This window comes from Triplophysa dalaica, chromosome 16, assembly GCF_015846415.1.
Source record: "Triplophysa dalaica isolate WHDGS20190420 chromosome 16, ASM1584641v1, whole genome shotgun sequence".
NCBI classification, from domain to species: Eukaryota; Metazoa; Chordata; class Actinopteri; order Cypriniformes; family Nemacheilidae; genus Triplophysa; species Triplophysa dalaica.
Genome location: NC_079557.1, coordinates 1,469,088 through 1,483,533, shown reverse-complemented (window position 1 = coordinate 1,483,533; position 14,446 = coordinate 1,469,088). Strand labels below are relative to the sequence as shown.

The following is a 14,446-nucleotide window of genomic DNA, read 5'->3' as shown; positions in this document are numbered from 1 at the left end:
GAGAGAGAGAGAGAGAGCATGAGTAATGGGGTGATTGAGTCATTCATAAAGTAAAGGAAAAGAGAAGACATAGGTGTTTTCTGTGTGTTATTCGGCAAATGTGTACAATATTTCTTTACTATTGTCATTTTGCATTAAAAAATATAAATATATCTGCCATTATGCTCCGCACATTTAACAATTTATTCAACAATAAACGTTTTCAATAAACGTCACTTGAAAGGAAATTATGTAACTAAAATTGCAACATTAGAGAAATGTGATTTTTGACACATTAACAAAGGAATAGATCTTTTAAACTGATACAAGCTGTTCTTTTTGTTGCTACATTAGTATCAATACCTTTTTTTTAAGTATGATTTATATCAGTGTGGATATAGTGTTCAAACCTCTAATCCTGAGGATCAGGATCAGGCAAACACTACTAACTTTTACAAGAATGGATTTTTTGAGGTGTAACACTGACCCCTAGTGTAAATTAAAAGAAGAGAGAACGCTGAGTTTGAATGATCTCAGTCTCTTCAGATCCACTGTCAAAAAAATCTGTAGCATCATGATATTCTTTGAAATAACTTATAATTACGTCCAAATACATTTGCGTATGTGTATCCAATACGTGAATCAAATAAAAGCACTGCATATGTTGAAATACTACAGTATTGCCATGTGAAATATAACGCTTGTACCAAAGAGAAACGTGGTATGAATCTTGGATCGTTTTCGGTGTTCACGAATTGCGCGCGACATGACGAGGTGGCCGAGTGGTTAAGGCGATGGACAGCTAATCCATTGTGCTCTGCACGCGTGGGTTCGAATCCCATCCTCGTCGGATAGTTTTTCTTTCATGACGACACTTTATCATTTCTTTTTACTTCTATCAAGGTTCTTCATGGTATTTGTTGTTCACCTGTGTTAATACAAATGGTGCCAAAAATAACATGGTTATTAATTAGTAAGGACAGTTAAAAACACACAAAAAAATCATGTCATCTGTTGGCACAACTTAATTCTGTGCATTGGTGCAAGTCAAAAATTTAAATTTTTGGTATAATTACAACTTTTAAGTGTGAAACTCTATTTTGATGAGTTGTGCTGTCTTAATCATGTTGATAATTACTTTAGCTTAATATTGTGTGTAATTTTATTTTATTTTATGGATTGAGAGCAGCATGAGACTTAATAGTGTTTAATATTCTGTTCTTTTGGCATTTAAAAGGGTTTGGTTATGTTTTATGAGGTTACCATTGTCCGGAAGGATAGAGCATTTGATTAGACTGCGGTTAGGTTCCATAAGAATGAACATACACGCTGTTCTACACACTACACACGCTGTTCTATACACACTTGCACTATTGTATAGTCTATATTTTTATCTGTTCATAACCACCTGTACATTAATGTTCACAGTATATAGCCTTCTGTCTATATTATACTATACAAGTATATGTCTATACTTGTCTGTATAGTATTTTCCTAATATTGTATTCTGTATTTATTCACACTGTATATCCTGCACTTGCTAATTGCACTTCTGGTTAGACCTAAACTACATTTCGTTACACTGTACTTGTATATGTGTAATGACAATAAAGTTGAATCTAATCTAATCTAATCTTCCACTCAAAAGGCATCTCATTGGAGATGCTATAGGCAAAATCAGCTCTTGCTTTTAACTGTTGTTGAGAATTTTGAAAATTGAGATTTAAAATAAAAAAAGTGTTTTACCATCCGGTGTCTCTGATTAAATAAGTGTTAGGGTTAGGGTAAAAAAAAGTTGGAACAACTTAAAAAATTGTTGCTCTATTGAAATTATTAAATTGGTGATAAAATTCATCTAAGAGAAAAAAGTAATCTATCTGACCCATGTAGTTTGTAGGATGAACTTAATTTTGCTAGAAGTTGTCACAACTCAAAAATATTGATCCAAACTGTTAATTTATTTTGTTGAGTCTACACAATATCTTTTAGAGTGCAATATGATAAGGATTTACAGTAAATTACACATTTCCCTCGGGAATTAAGCACCACACATTGCTAATAGATGGCCTATTTATTTTTAACAACTTCACTATCATTTTTTTGAAGAAAATAAAATCTTTTTTTTTCTTTTTATCCTTACAGCTGCTTAACTGTGTGAAAAGAACAAGGCGAGACGTATTAAGTTAAAAGAGAAGCATTTGAAAGAAATGAATTGCAATACAATTAGTGACGACTTGCTTTGTTTTTATTGTCACAACTGTTTTCTTCGTAATACAGATGTCAAAACATGACATATTTCTAGAATTCAGCGCTTTATCTTACCCAATGGTACATTATTCTTTTTATCTTTTTATACATCTAAAAATGAAAAATTCTGGACGACCAAAATCAAATAACTAGTAATTCTCAAACATCTCTCCGATGATACGGTTCCATAAAAATTTAAAAAATAATACAAATGCATGATTTTTTTACATTTACAGACCAGTTATAAAAATATAAAAACAACTCAACAATAACAAAAAATAATACTACAAATTTGTAAACTTTTTCATAAAAATATCAAACATACACGCACAGATATAAACACACATACAATCCTCACAGCCGCGACGTAATCATGAATTCATATTAACTCATTACTGAAGCTTTGAGATGAAGAACTGTTGTTTCCAGATCTGATGTGTTACTGATCTGTGTCATCGAGTTCTGGAACTTCATCCTGACCGAGGCGTTTCTTAGAAGACTTTTTCTAAAGAATAAAAGCCCAACTTGTCAATGTCACGATCAGCAAACCTCTTTAATTCTCTCAATCTCATTCGCCAAGTCTAGACTATTGGCACGAGAAACAACGAGTGAAACATTGCAGCTGATTCACTATTCTATTCGCATACTGAATCTAATTTTCTTTTAAAACGTGAAAAGCTGAATTCACAGATTTTACCTTCTTTTGAACGATCACCTCTTCAGCAGCGACAGACTCCTCAGGATCATCAGGTACCGTCTCCTCGCTCTCAGTTTCTTTTTCTCTTTTCTTCTCTGAAAAAATGACCATTTTGATTCATTCATTGATTCACATTTTCTCCATGCCCCAAAGTAACTTATGTTTGAAACAAAACAATTTATTAAATAATGGGCAGAATAAAAGAGTTTTGTCAGTGCATTATTTCAGCCACATACTTTTTTTCTTCTGGCTGGATGCTACAGTATCCGGTGCTTCGTCTGATGGTTGTTGAACGTCCTCTGCAACATCCTCAGCCTCCTTTTTCTTCTTCTTGTTTTTCTTGGGCTCAGGTGTGGTCTCCTCGGGTGCCACGATGACGTCATTCGCTTCTTCCCTTTTGTGTTTTCTCTTTTTAGATGGCGTTTTTAGATCTTGACTGGATGCTTCCTCATTACCCATCCCATCATCACCATCTCCAGACTTGACTTGAGATTTCCTACTCTTGGTTTGCGACTTTATAAGTTCTGTTTCTGACGAAACCTCAGGCTGCGTTTCCAAATCCTCACTTCTTTTTTTCAAAGACACTTTAGTGGGGTTTGTATCTGCCGAGACTTTTTTGGGCTTCTTAAGGGGAGTTTCCAACTGATCAGGCTCTGCAATAACGTTCTTGGCTTTCTTCACTTTCTTGGATGGAGTTTCAGAATCTTCTGCAAGGCTTTCACTTTGGTAAGGTTTCTGTTTTTTAGACGGAGAGTCAATGTTGGAAGATTCTTGGAGGACTTCGGCTGTCTGAGATGTCGCCGTGTCAAGATCTGGAGGATCTTTCGTTTTCTTCGTTTTTAACTTTTTAGTCTCGCAGAGAACAAGCTCCACAACACTTTTAGACGACGACTTCTTTGCTTTCTTTGACGGCGTTTCAGATCGGTCAGACGTCAGGTGGGCATCAGTGGTTTTAAGGTTGGCATCTTGACAGAAAGCTTCAGCAGGCTTGCTGGCCTTTTTGTTTTTCTTGACTTTAGTATCCGAAAGACCGTTGTCATCGGATGGAGTTTTATGATCAGCTGCTCCGGCCTGTCTTTTCTTCTTTTTTGCTTTTTTAGATGAAGTCTGAGAGCTGCTGGTTTCTACATTCTCGGCGACATCATCTCCAGGGATCATAATCTGCTCGGAGAGACAGTTTGATTTACCTGCGGCTTTTTTAGTAGATTTGTTGTGAGAATCCACTTTAATCCCTTCAGATGTCGTGAACACCTCGTCCGTTTCCAGGAGTCCATTAGTTTCTTGATTTACTGCAGGTTCATGCGTTTCAACTTTCTCTGACTTGCTGTGTTTAGCTTTAGTTCTTTTTGAGCTCTTTGAAGTTTTACTCTTATCTCCAGCTGACTTGGATATCGCCTTAGGAACTTTAGAGAGGGAAGCAGTGGCTTTGTCTTTAGACTTTTTGGAACTGGTTTTAGTTGTGTCAGTCTTTACAGAAATGTCATCAGTTTTAGACGTAGTTTTCTTTGCTGTTGTCCGAGACTTTTCGTTCTTTGCCGAGATTGTCAGCTTTGTCTTTCCTCGCTTTCCTGTGGATGCTTCGGGTAAAGACACAGGAGACTCGACAAAGTTTGACAGGACCTCCATCTTTGCTACATCAGCATCTGATTAAAAAAGCAAAAAGTCAGAAAAACACACAATGGTGTAAACTACACAGCTATTTATTTGTGCATTTATATCACACCTGAAAGCTGTGAAACTAGTTTTCTCCATTTCTCTACGTCTAAACTGGAGTCTGAGTCGCTCTCTGAAGAGCCGGAAACAGCAGCGGTGAGGATTTTCAGACCTCCATTTTCTAAGCCCGACTTTTTAGCTTTCTTTGATTTCTTCACAGTTTCTTTTTTTGTCAGTTTCTGTGAAGTAAAATGAAAAAGGAATATAACTTTTGTCTGGCGGCTCAGTTGAATAAATGTATTGGATACTGGAAATCACATATACCTTTGATCCAGACGTTTTGCGGACATTCCTATTGACAGGTTTCTTCCGACCTGACAAGACAAAATCAGTCAATGAGTGAATAAGATCGCAGGCCAAACAAAAAAAGAAAGCCGCTCTGAGAAGTTCCTAAATCACTATCAAGGTTCCTAAGAAGTGTCAACTGTGAGACAGTCTTCCATTTAAAGTTAAACACATTAAACACACATAACACAATATGAACGAGCAGATGGGGCTCTGACCCGGGTTCTGGTGAGTTTCTTGACGGATTTTGTTAAAGCTAAAAAAATATCTTACTTAATCCAGGACTCAGCTCAGGAGTCTGAACATCTGGGAATTAAAAAAAATTCAGTTAATCCTTACAAGTAAAAAAATAAAGTGATGAATCAAGCATGCTTCAATATAATCTGACCAATTCGGTAAAGTGTAACAACATTATAGAAAAATATAAAATGGAAATACAGAATATACTATATATAATACAGAATATGTGTGTGTGGCAAGCAGGACATCTTTATGCTATTTACACAGCGACACCAAGTAAACCGTAAAAACAATTTTCTGGTTTTCAATTAATATGTTCATCTATGTGTACTGTGTATAGTAAACTATTATATAAAAATATAATCTTACGCTTAAAATGAAGAGTAACTTCACATTTACTTTGTAATGTACTTAATGCACTGGTTTTACATGATATTGTGTTTAATATTTTATTGTATACGAAACATACCAGGAGGCCATGGAGAAATATCTGAGCTCTCTGATGCATCACTTTCCACATCACCTGTCAGACGTTCGCCTGTTTCTTCACTACAGAGAAAATTATTTGTTAGTTTAAAAGTTTCAGTACAGAGCAGCACAACACAAATCTTACACGCAGCATCTCACCTTGCCCACTTCTTAAAGATTTCACTCAAAGACGCTTTCACTTCTTTATTTTTCACCTGAAATAGACACGAAGTCACATCAAACACATGAAATCACAAAGAGCAGAACTGTCACAGAGGCCACGAATAGCATTAATAATCCAAGCTTTCTTTTGGCTCAACTGGCAAAGCATTGTGATTGCAACAACAAGAAAGCCAGTCTGCTGTTCTGTGAATACAGTATTTGGATAAAAGTATGTGCAAAATGCATGAATGTAAATAAGCATTTGATTTGGTCAATGCCTCTGATGCAAAAAAAATCGTTTTGATCGACCATCGTTGTCACTGACTGATGAAAAATTTGATTTCAAGCATAGGGCATTAAATAAATTATCCATATTTCGATGACTCTAATGCAACCACTCAAATGTTTTATTTCAATGACAGTGATTTAAGAATGCATGCAATAATACACAGACGAGCATGCACAGACACACACACATGCAAACGCACACATGCATGAACACTTATGAACCTGGGGTTCGTCCTTTCGCAGCACGTTGGCAGCTTTCTTGTAACCGTTGTCTTTTAGATGGCGATAGATTAAACTTATCAACGCCTCCTGCGATGGGTTCGTATCCTTTGAGCTCATGTTTTTATAACAGAGATGAAATAAATTCAGTTACGAGAGGAACTAATTGAAAAACTTTGATGCATGTTTGTATTTCCGTAAGTCCTGCGCATGCAGTTCTTCACTCTGGCCTCTGAACTCACGACGAGGAGACGCGCACTGCACCATGGGAAACGTAGTTATTCCTTAAGTACTTATTACAGTCGCATTTAAGAAAACATTTATTACCTATAGTTAAAAGTCTACTACTGTAGAATTAGCACACGTTTATGATAAACATTGTTATGCCGCTATATTATACATGAGCGTTTTTCTTTTGGGGTTTTCGGGTAAAAATTTACAGAAAACTTTTGTGGACTTTTATTGTGAAAGTTTTTGCCTCTCAATTTTTAAAGATCGATCATCGCGCAATTATGTGCTGCGTCCCAATTCGCCTACTTATACTACGAACTAAAAGTATGTACTGTTTTTGTAATGGAAAAGTATATACATTTGAGCGTGAGACATAATAACAGGAAGCGGAAGTGGCTGTGGTTGCCTAGGCAAACATTGTGGCCATTAACTGTCACGCAAATCAAAATACAACGCTTCTTTCCATTAAGGTATTTATTAATTCATTAGTTTGTATATAATGTTTACTGTATACTAACATTTGTTAATTTAGTGACGCATCAGTAATATAAGTAATATATCAGTAATATATTAATACATCGCCTACTCGCGGTGATTTGTTTGTTATATTTGTGTGGCACTTCGAATTTCTACCGGAAGTAGTGGACCATCCGGGAATCTTTGGAATACTCTTTTCAACATACTACGATTTGGGACCTTAATTCTAGTTTCAAATACTATTTAGGAGTAGTAGGCAATGCGGATTGGCACGCAGCAATGGTTTAAAAAATAGCTGAATCAGCAGTTGTCATGCCAGGAGAAAAACACATTTTGTAAGTATAAAACCACAAACGTTTCTGCACCAATCCACGTTTGCATCCTTTATAGGAGCAGGTGTGTTTATTTTACAGTTTGAGCTGTGGAGAATGTGTGTGCGAGTGCTTATTTTAGTGGAACAGACTACTTTAATTTACATGGTTTTGTTACCCAGGGTAAGTGCAGGGTGGGACGGACAACCTGAGATAAACACGAAACACAACTGATGAAACTGACTGACAGCGAACAGAAAAGTTCTTCACTAACAAGAATTGAGGCGGTTCTCCATCAGGGGTAACTGGCGTTCACAGAGCTCCATTCATGAGAATCTGAGAAAAAAATGAAACTTGAGTTTGTAGATGATTATGCCAGGAGCTCAAGGTTTGGCTGGTTACCAGTAAAGCTCCGCTAGTAGAATCTGTAAAACGTTGTAGGTTAGAAAGACGTGTTTCTTCGATTCTTCTATTATAGATTTGGGTATTTTATATAGCAGATTCTCACTCACTAATAATTTCGAATGCATTATTTTTCCATAAGTATAAGCTATTCAAAAAAAAAGTCCTGAGTGAGTGAGTGTGTGATGTTTGCTCAAGTTAAACCCCAAAACAAGAACATGTTTTCCCAGGATATAAAAACATAAATTCCACGTATAGCCTTCTGACCGGCCTCTAAATCTTTCTTTTACAAGCACCCCCACCCTTTTTAGAGCCCCCTGCTTTTTTCTACATCTCCCCTCTCAATCTAAAACAACGTCCATAGATTACCCTGCTATATTAAACTCACGAATGTTTTTTAAAACGAATGTTTTAAAACGAATGTTTTATTTTACCACAAAAATCTGCAGGGCTGAATAGATCATAAAGGTTTAGCAGAACTACTCGGATAATATTTACCGGAACCCCACCCCTCACGTGATTTGGCTGATTTATCAGACTTTCAAACAGAAAAGCCCACTTCAAATGTGTAAGTAGGTTTTGGAAATGTTTCCCTCTATTAAAGAGGATAAATATTTGGTCCTCACAAGTAGAAGCAAATTTGTGCACACAGTGTCGAGGATTCTGGAAATAGTGTTCTCTGGGTGAGACTGTGGGAATTTGAGTTATAAAAGCAAAACCCCAAATCCTGCAGTCGAACTCCATCGCAGTCTAGAAACGGCACAGCCGGATATAAAGATGTTTTCACATTAAACAGACTGTATGTAAACATGAGATCTCCTTTGAAAGCGGAAACGTGAAAATTGTACCATTTTACTGGAAGCCGTAGCTGTGAAAAAGAGGAGTTATTGTTACAGGTATATTTCAATAAAACAGAGCCGTTCTCTCCCAATGCCAAACTCAACATCTCCTCATACACTTGGATTCTCCAGTCATTATTTCTTTCATGTTCTCACTTTCTTTTAGACTGTGGATGTCAAAGAATCGCAGGATCAGATTTTGGAGAACAAGGGACTGTGTGTTTCGAAAATGTGTTCAAGTATTGATAAAGGTTATAGCTGCTGAGTTCACTCTGTTTTACAATAAACTTTGTAAATTAATTTAACTATAGTGGCCACGATCAGTTTTGAACTATATAAACCATAATCAGTGTTGGGTAAGTCACTTTGAAAAAGTAATTTCTAGTTACTAATTACATAATCACTAGTGTAATCAGATTACTGCACAAATGACTCTCTCCAAAAAGTATATAATGACTTATTACTAATGACTTTCTATATCCTCTATCAACATTGATTAGAATTGATTCAAGGATAGACATGAAACGGCTTATTTAATTCATGCAAATAAGTAACTGCATAAATCATTCCTATTAACTGAACAAAGTATTACAAATGTGAGAATTGTACATTAAAGCATGTATTTTAAAATAAACTTATATTCAATAGTGGCTATGACATTAAAATTATATTACACAGTATTTAGTTTATTTACATCAGAAGTAACTGTAATTACATTAAAGAAAAAAAGATTGATCACTTTCTTAAATTTTCAAGGGAAAAGTAATTAAATTACGGTTACTAATTACTTCGTGACTAGTAACACCAAACACTGACTATAATAAGCACAAAAACTCATAAAAAATATTGGTTTCAAATGCTGAAGACTTAATTCATTTGATTTCCTGATCAGGCGTGGAGCGATGTTAAAATGTCAAATCAATGGACATAAACAATGTACACAAATACTTAAAGGCTAAAGTTTACAGATAGTAGCAGGTTGGCCGTAAATCAGAATATCAAAGTTTGAACTAAAACTGACATCATAGAATCTTCAGGCGGCTCCGCTGCTGATGCTGTTGTTGTTTTTTGGTAAGAGTCATGTTTACTTACTGATGAAGGATATTTTCATGGCCAGATATTTAAAGCCAGGGTCAAATCCTAAAAATATGATGTTCATTTCTGTCCTTTTAGACAGCGCTATAAATAAATTATTTTAACAAAGATAAACAATGCTTGTTTTTTGAGGTTTTGTTTAGTAGATTATATTAGATCTCTCTCTTTCTCTCTCTCTCTCTCTTTCTCTCTCTCTCTGGTGTTATTGTACCTGTACATTTATACATTTTGTTTTTTATCTTTCATCAAAATGTAATAACTTGCTTGACCTCTTTTTCAGCTGACTCATGCAGTCCGCCTGATTTGGTGTAGCATCCTAAACAAGTGCCATAAAGGCCAATTTGGACTATGGACTATTGTGCACTCTGAATGTTCAGTATCCACTTTTGGATACCAACACTTTACTCACAACCATTCTGTCAGCACACAAACATTTTAAAACGAATAGACTATTGCTTTGGTTGTTATTTTGAGTTAAATTTGTTTTTGATTCGTCGCTATGAAATGATGTTTACAATGATTTACACTGCCAATCTTTTCGCATTTAAGCATTGATTGTATTTGTTGACTTTCACAATTTTGCGGACACCATTGCCAAATCCACCCATTGGTCGGTTCCTGACTGAGCTCTCCAGCTTATGTTTCTCTTTAAGATGTTATCAGGTGAGTAAGTGTGGCCTGCAGGATATCTCCAAACAGTGAATCCAGTGAGCACCAGTTCATATACAATAACAACGCTCAGCGTTCCAATAAAAGAGCTCTTGTGCGCACAAACATTGGCTCTGTTCAGCACAGTTTGTACCCCTGGTTCCCCCAAGGCAGGTTTTAATGGTAGAAATCCTTAGGGTCCCTGGTTTGTGTTTGGAGATTAATACAAACATTTTATGACTGAAGGAATGACAGGGCGTTCAAGCCGAAAGACATGTATGTTTATGAGCTCCTATTAAATAGGTTGTAAAGATTACTGTAGTTTCGACATATAAAGAGATCTTAAAAGCCAGATCATAATGCAGACAAAATGAAATAGCAGACAACCTCCAAACAACTCTAAATCACAGATGAAAATAGTTCTGTTATCCTTGTCCAAACAATGAGATCACAAGTGGAAAGAGAAATCTCTCCCAGAATTAGAACATCTCTCTTTTGAGTCCTTGTATTTTTGACTTAAGGGGCAGTGGGGTCTTAAGCACAGGAAACCTGATCCGTGGCTGTGTTCAAACCCTGTGAGCTGCCTGCATAGCATGTGCATTATGGATTTTTTTGGGGAGGATCAGATGTATGGAACTACTTAATTTTTCACGTGCAAAAAATTTTGGGTAGTCACAGGCACGTGCACGTCTTTGGGGATTGACATGCATTAGCACCATTTTTGAGGCGTCGTAGTTGAGAACATCACTTTTGGAGCGTCGCAGTCGCGCGCGGCATATTTGGACACCAGAGGCGCGCGCACTACTTTATAGTGCGCATGCAGCGTTTTGGGGCGTCATGATGCTTCTGTAGATCACTCAGTAGTTTTTGAAGCACAACCCACGGGATCGGTGCCAGAGCCTCGGGGCGCACATACATCGCCAAACTATTACGCACGGATGTCCAGCGCGGCATTCATGGTTTTCAGCATCGTTTAGTCGCTTTAAACTCGTTGTCATGACAGTATCGGCTCTCACTGGGCTCTCCGTTATCAGTCTGCTCAGTCTGGGTTATCTGTCCTGGGACTGGACGAGCCCAAATCAGGTCGAGCAGCCAAACCATCCGCGCCCTCACATCATCTTCATTATGACTGATGATCAGGGCTTTAACGACATCGGCTATCACAACCCCGACATCCACACTCCGACCCTGGACAGACTGGCTGCAGAGGGAGTCAAGCTGGAGAACTATTACATTCAACCCATATGCACACCATCGCGGAGTCAATTCATCACTGGCAGGTAACCAACTTTCTTTTAAAAATTTGCAATTGTAAGAGAATGGTATTATTACGGTGTAAAAGTTTGGTACTTATTCAGGACCGTAGCACTATCAAATGGGTAATACAGCAACAATTAAGAACAGCTAAATATGTAATTTATAATATATATAAAGATGGCTTACCAACAGTGCTTTGTGATTTCTAGTGATTTTCTAATTATTTTGATTTAGAATTACTATCATACAAAGACATACATCAGACAAAGATGTATTTACAAACAAATCTTTATAGATTGGAATCTATACCATAAAGACGAAAAGGAGTTACTGTGTGATTCTGCAGATGATATGTGTACTTAAAATCATTCTGCTTTAGATACCAGATCCATACGGGTCTCCAGCACTCGATAATTCGCTCTCGGCAGCCCAGCTGTTTGCCCTTTGACCTCAGGACATTACCGCAGCGTCTGCAGGACCTGGGATATTCAACTCACATGGTTGGCAAATGGCACCTGGGCTTCTACAAGCGTGAATGCCTGCCCACTCGCCGGGGATTCAGCACATACTTCGGCTCGCTGACGGGCAGCGTGGACTATTACTCGTACAAGTCCTGTGACGGCCCAAAGATTTGTGGGTATGACCTTCACGACGGTGAGAGAGTGGCGTGGGGTGAGGGAGGGCGTTACTCCACACACATGTACACCCAGAGAGTCCGAAAGATTCTGGCGTCCCATGATCCTTCATCGCAGCCTCTCTTTATTTACCTCTCTTTCCAAGCCGTTCACACTCCGTTACAGTCTCCCAGGGAGTACGTCTACCCGTATCGACGGATGGGGAACGTCTTCCGCCGAAAGTACTCCGGGATGGTTTCAGCTGTGGATGAGGCGGTACGGAATGTGACGTACGCGCTCCGCAAATACGGCTACTACAAGAACAGCGTCATCGTCTTCTCCACAGATAACGGAGGACAGCCTCTTTTCGGTGGGAGTAACTGGCCTCTACGGGGAAGGAAGGGAACTTACTGGGAAGGGGGCGTCCGCGGCATCGGATTTGTCCACAGTCCCCTGCTGAGGCGTAGAAGGAGAGTCAGCAGAGCTCTGGTCCACATCACCGACTGGTACCCGACGCTGGTGGGCCTTGCAGGTGCGAACGTGTCCCAAACCGAGAGGCTGGACGGATACGACATGTGGAAAACCATCAGTGATGGCAAAGAGTCTCCACGCCAGGAGATCCTTCATAACATCGACCCGCTCTACAACGCCGCCCGTCACGGATCCGTAAAAGCCGGCTTTGGGATCTGGAATACAGCTGTGCAGGCGGCCGTCCGGGTGGGAGACTGGAAGCTCTTGACCGGAGACCCCGGATATGGAGATTGGACCCCTACGCAGATGCTGGGAAACTTCCCAGAGACCTGGTGGACCCTAGAACGCCACGTAGAACCAAATAAGTCTTTGTGGTTGTTCAATGTGGCGGATGATCCTTACGAACGGTATGATCTTGCAGAGCAAAGGCCAGACGTTGTCAAACAGCTGCTTGCCCGGTTGGCGTATTATAATCGGACCGCAGTTCCAGTGCGCTATCCTTCCGAGGACCCTAGAGCAGACCCTAGCCGAAACGGAGGGGCTTGGGGCCCTTGGGTGGGGGACGACGAGAACTGGGAGGCGTTTTACCCCCGAAAAAGAAAAATAAAGAAACAGAAACGCAAGTTCTGCAAAATGAAATCCTATTTTAAAAGACTTAATCTGAAAATCATGTCAAACAGGATATGAACACAAAACATGAAGTACATCTAGACATTTTATAAATGCTGCTGACAAAACACATTACTTTTTTTTACACTTTCTTTATAGGAGCCGGATGAATTGAAACTTTTGTTTACACATGTTGAAGAGTGACGTTGGGCAGCCGAACCGTTTCGTTGTGTTAACATGATTCCTTTAAGCAGACGTTGACTCTGGCCGTTTCTAATGTGACCTTGCAACCCTGTGCAATGAATATTTATGGAATAATTCATTCTATAATCATTTCTGATCAGTTATGTTTGCTGTTCGTACCGATTTATTTTACATTGCTCTATGCTAGAAGGGCAAGTAAAGCAATAAGAATTCATCTTGTTTTGGTGTGTAATGTATGTGGTGGTATTTGTTTGCTGCTAAAATTCTGGTTACAAAAACAGACCCTCAATACACAGTGTTTTTTATGGCAACTGATCTTTGGAATCTAAATAAACTCGTTTTTAAAAGGTTTCATTAGTTTTATCAAGTTCATGTTAATTCATGAGCTAATGTTCTTTCCATTGAAGAGACTGACTGCCATCTGGTGGGTGGGTGATTTTTTTGGGGGTTATGTGTATTTCGATCAGCGTTCTTTACCGGTGAGTTCTTATAAAGTACATCGTTTTACAATCATAAATATACACTATAAATACACTCACCTAAAGGATTATTATGAACACCATACTAATACTGTGTTTGACCCCCTTTCGCCTTCAGAACTGCCTTAATTCTACGTGGCATTGATTCAACAAGGTGCTGAAAGCATTCTTTAGAAATGTTGGCCCATATTGATAGGATAGCATCTTGCAGTTGATGGAGATTTGTGGGATGCACGAAGCTCCCGTTCCACCACATCCCAAAGATGCTCTATTGGGTTGAGATCAGGTGACTGTGGGGGCATTTTAGTACAGTGAACTCAATGTCATGTTGAAGAAACCAATCTGAAATGATTGGAGCTTTGTGACATGGTGCATTATCCTGCTGGAAGTAGCCATCAGAGGATGGGCACATGGTGGTCATAAAGGGATGGACACCGTCAGAAACAATGCTCAGGTAGGCCGTGGCATTTAAACAATGCCCAATTGGCACTAAGGGGTGTGCCAAGAAAAC

General features: G+C 38.6%; 2 protein-coding genes across 5 annotated transcripts; one reads left to right on the top strand and one right to left on the bottom strand.

The window, feature by feature from the left end:
• Window positions 1-2,206: 2,206 nt before the first annotated feature.
• tcof1 (treacle ribosome biogenesis factor 1) lies at window positions 2,207-6,540 on the bottom strand. The gene is made up of 9 exons (XM_056769684.1): window positions 6,302-6,540; window positions 5,789-5,844; window positions 5,631-5,710; window positions 5,195-5,227; window positions 4,901-4,950; window positions 4,647-4,815; window positions 3,160-4,566; window positions 2,924-3,018; window positions 2,207-2,731 (listed from the first exon to the last, which is right to left on the bottom strand). Exons 1-9 carry the CDS (start codon window positions 6,416-6,418, stop codon window positions 2,666-2,668), a joined length of 2,073 nt encoding a protein of 690 aa, XP_056625662.1. The 5' UTR covers window positions 6,419-6,540; the 3' UTR covers window positions 2,207-2,665.
• A 282-nt stretch (window positions 6,541-6,822) lies between these two features.
• arsia (arylsulfatase family, member Ia) lies at window positions 6,823-13,760 on the top strand. Of its 4 annotated transcripts, XM_056769219.1 has the most exons (4): window positions 6,823-6,999; window positions 7,254-7,341; window positions 7,500-11,581; window positions 11,938-13,760. In XM_056769219.1, the coding sequence occupies exons 3-4, from the start codon at window positions 11,298-11,300 to the stop codon at window positions 13,328-13,330; spliced, it is 1,677 nt and encodes a 558-aa protein (XP_056625197.1). In that variant the 5' UTR covers window positions 6,823-6,999; window positions 7,254-7,341; window positions 7,500-11,297; the 3' UTR covers window positions 13,331-13,760. The 4 variants fall into 4 exon arrangements, with proteins under 4 accessions (XP_056625197.1, XP_056625198.1, XP_056625195.1 ...); XM_056769220.1 differs by lacking the exon at window positions 7,254-7,341; XM_056769217.1 differs by having other exon boundaries at window positions 6,823-7,341.
• Window positions 13,761-14,446: the final 686 nt, after the last annotated feature.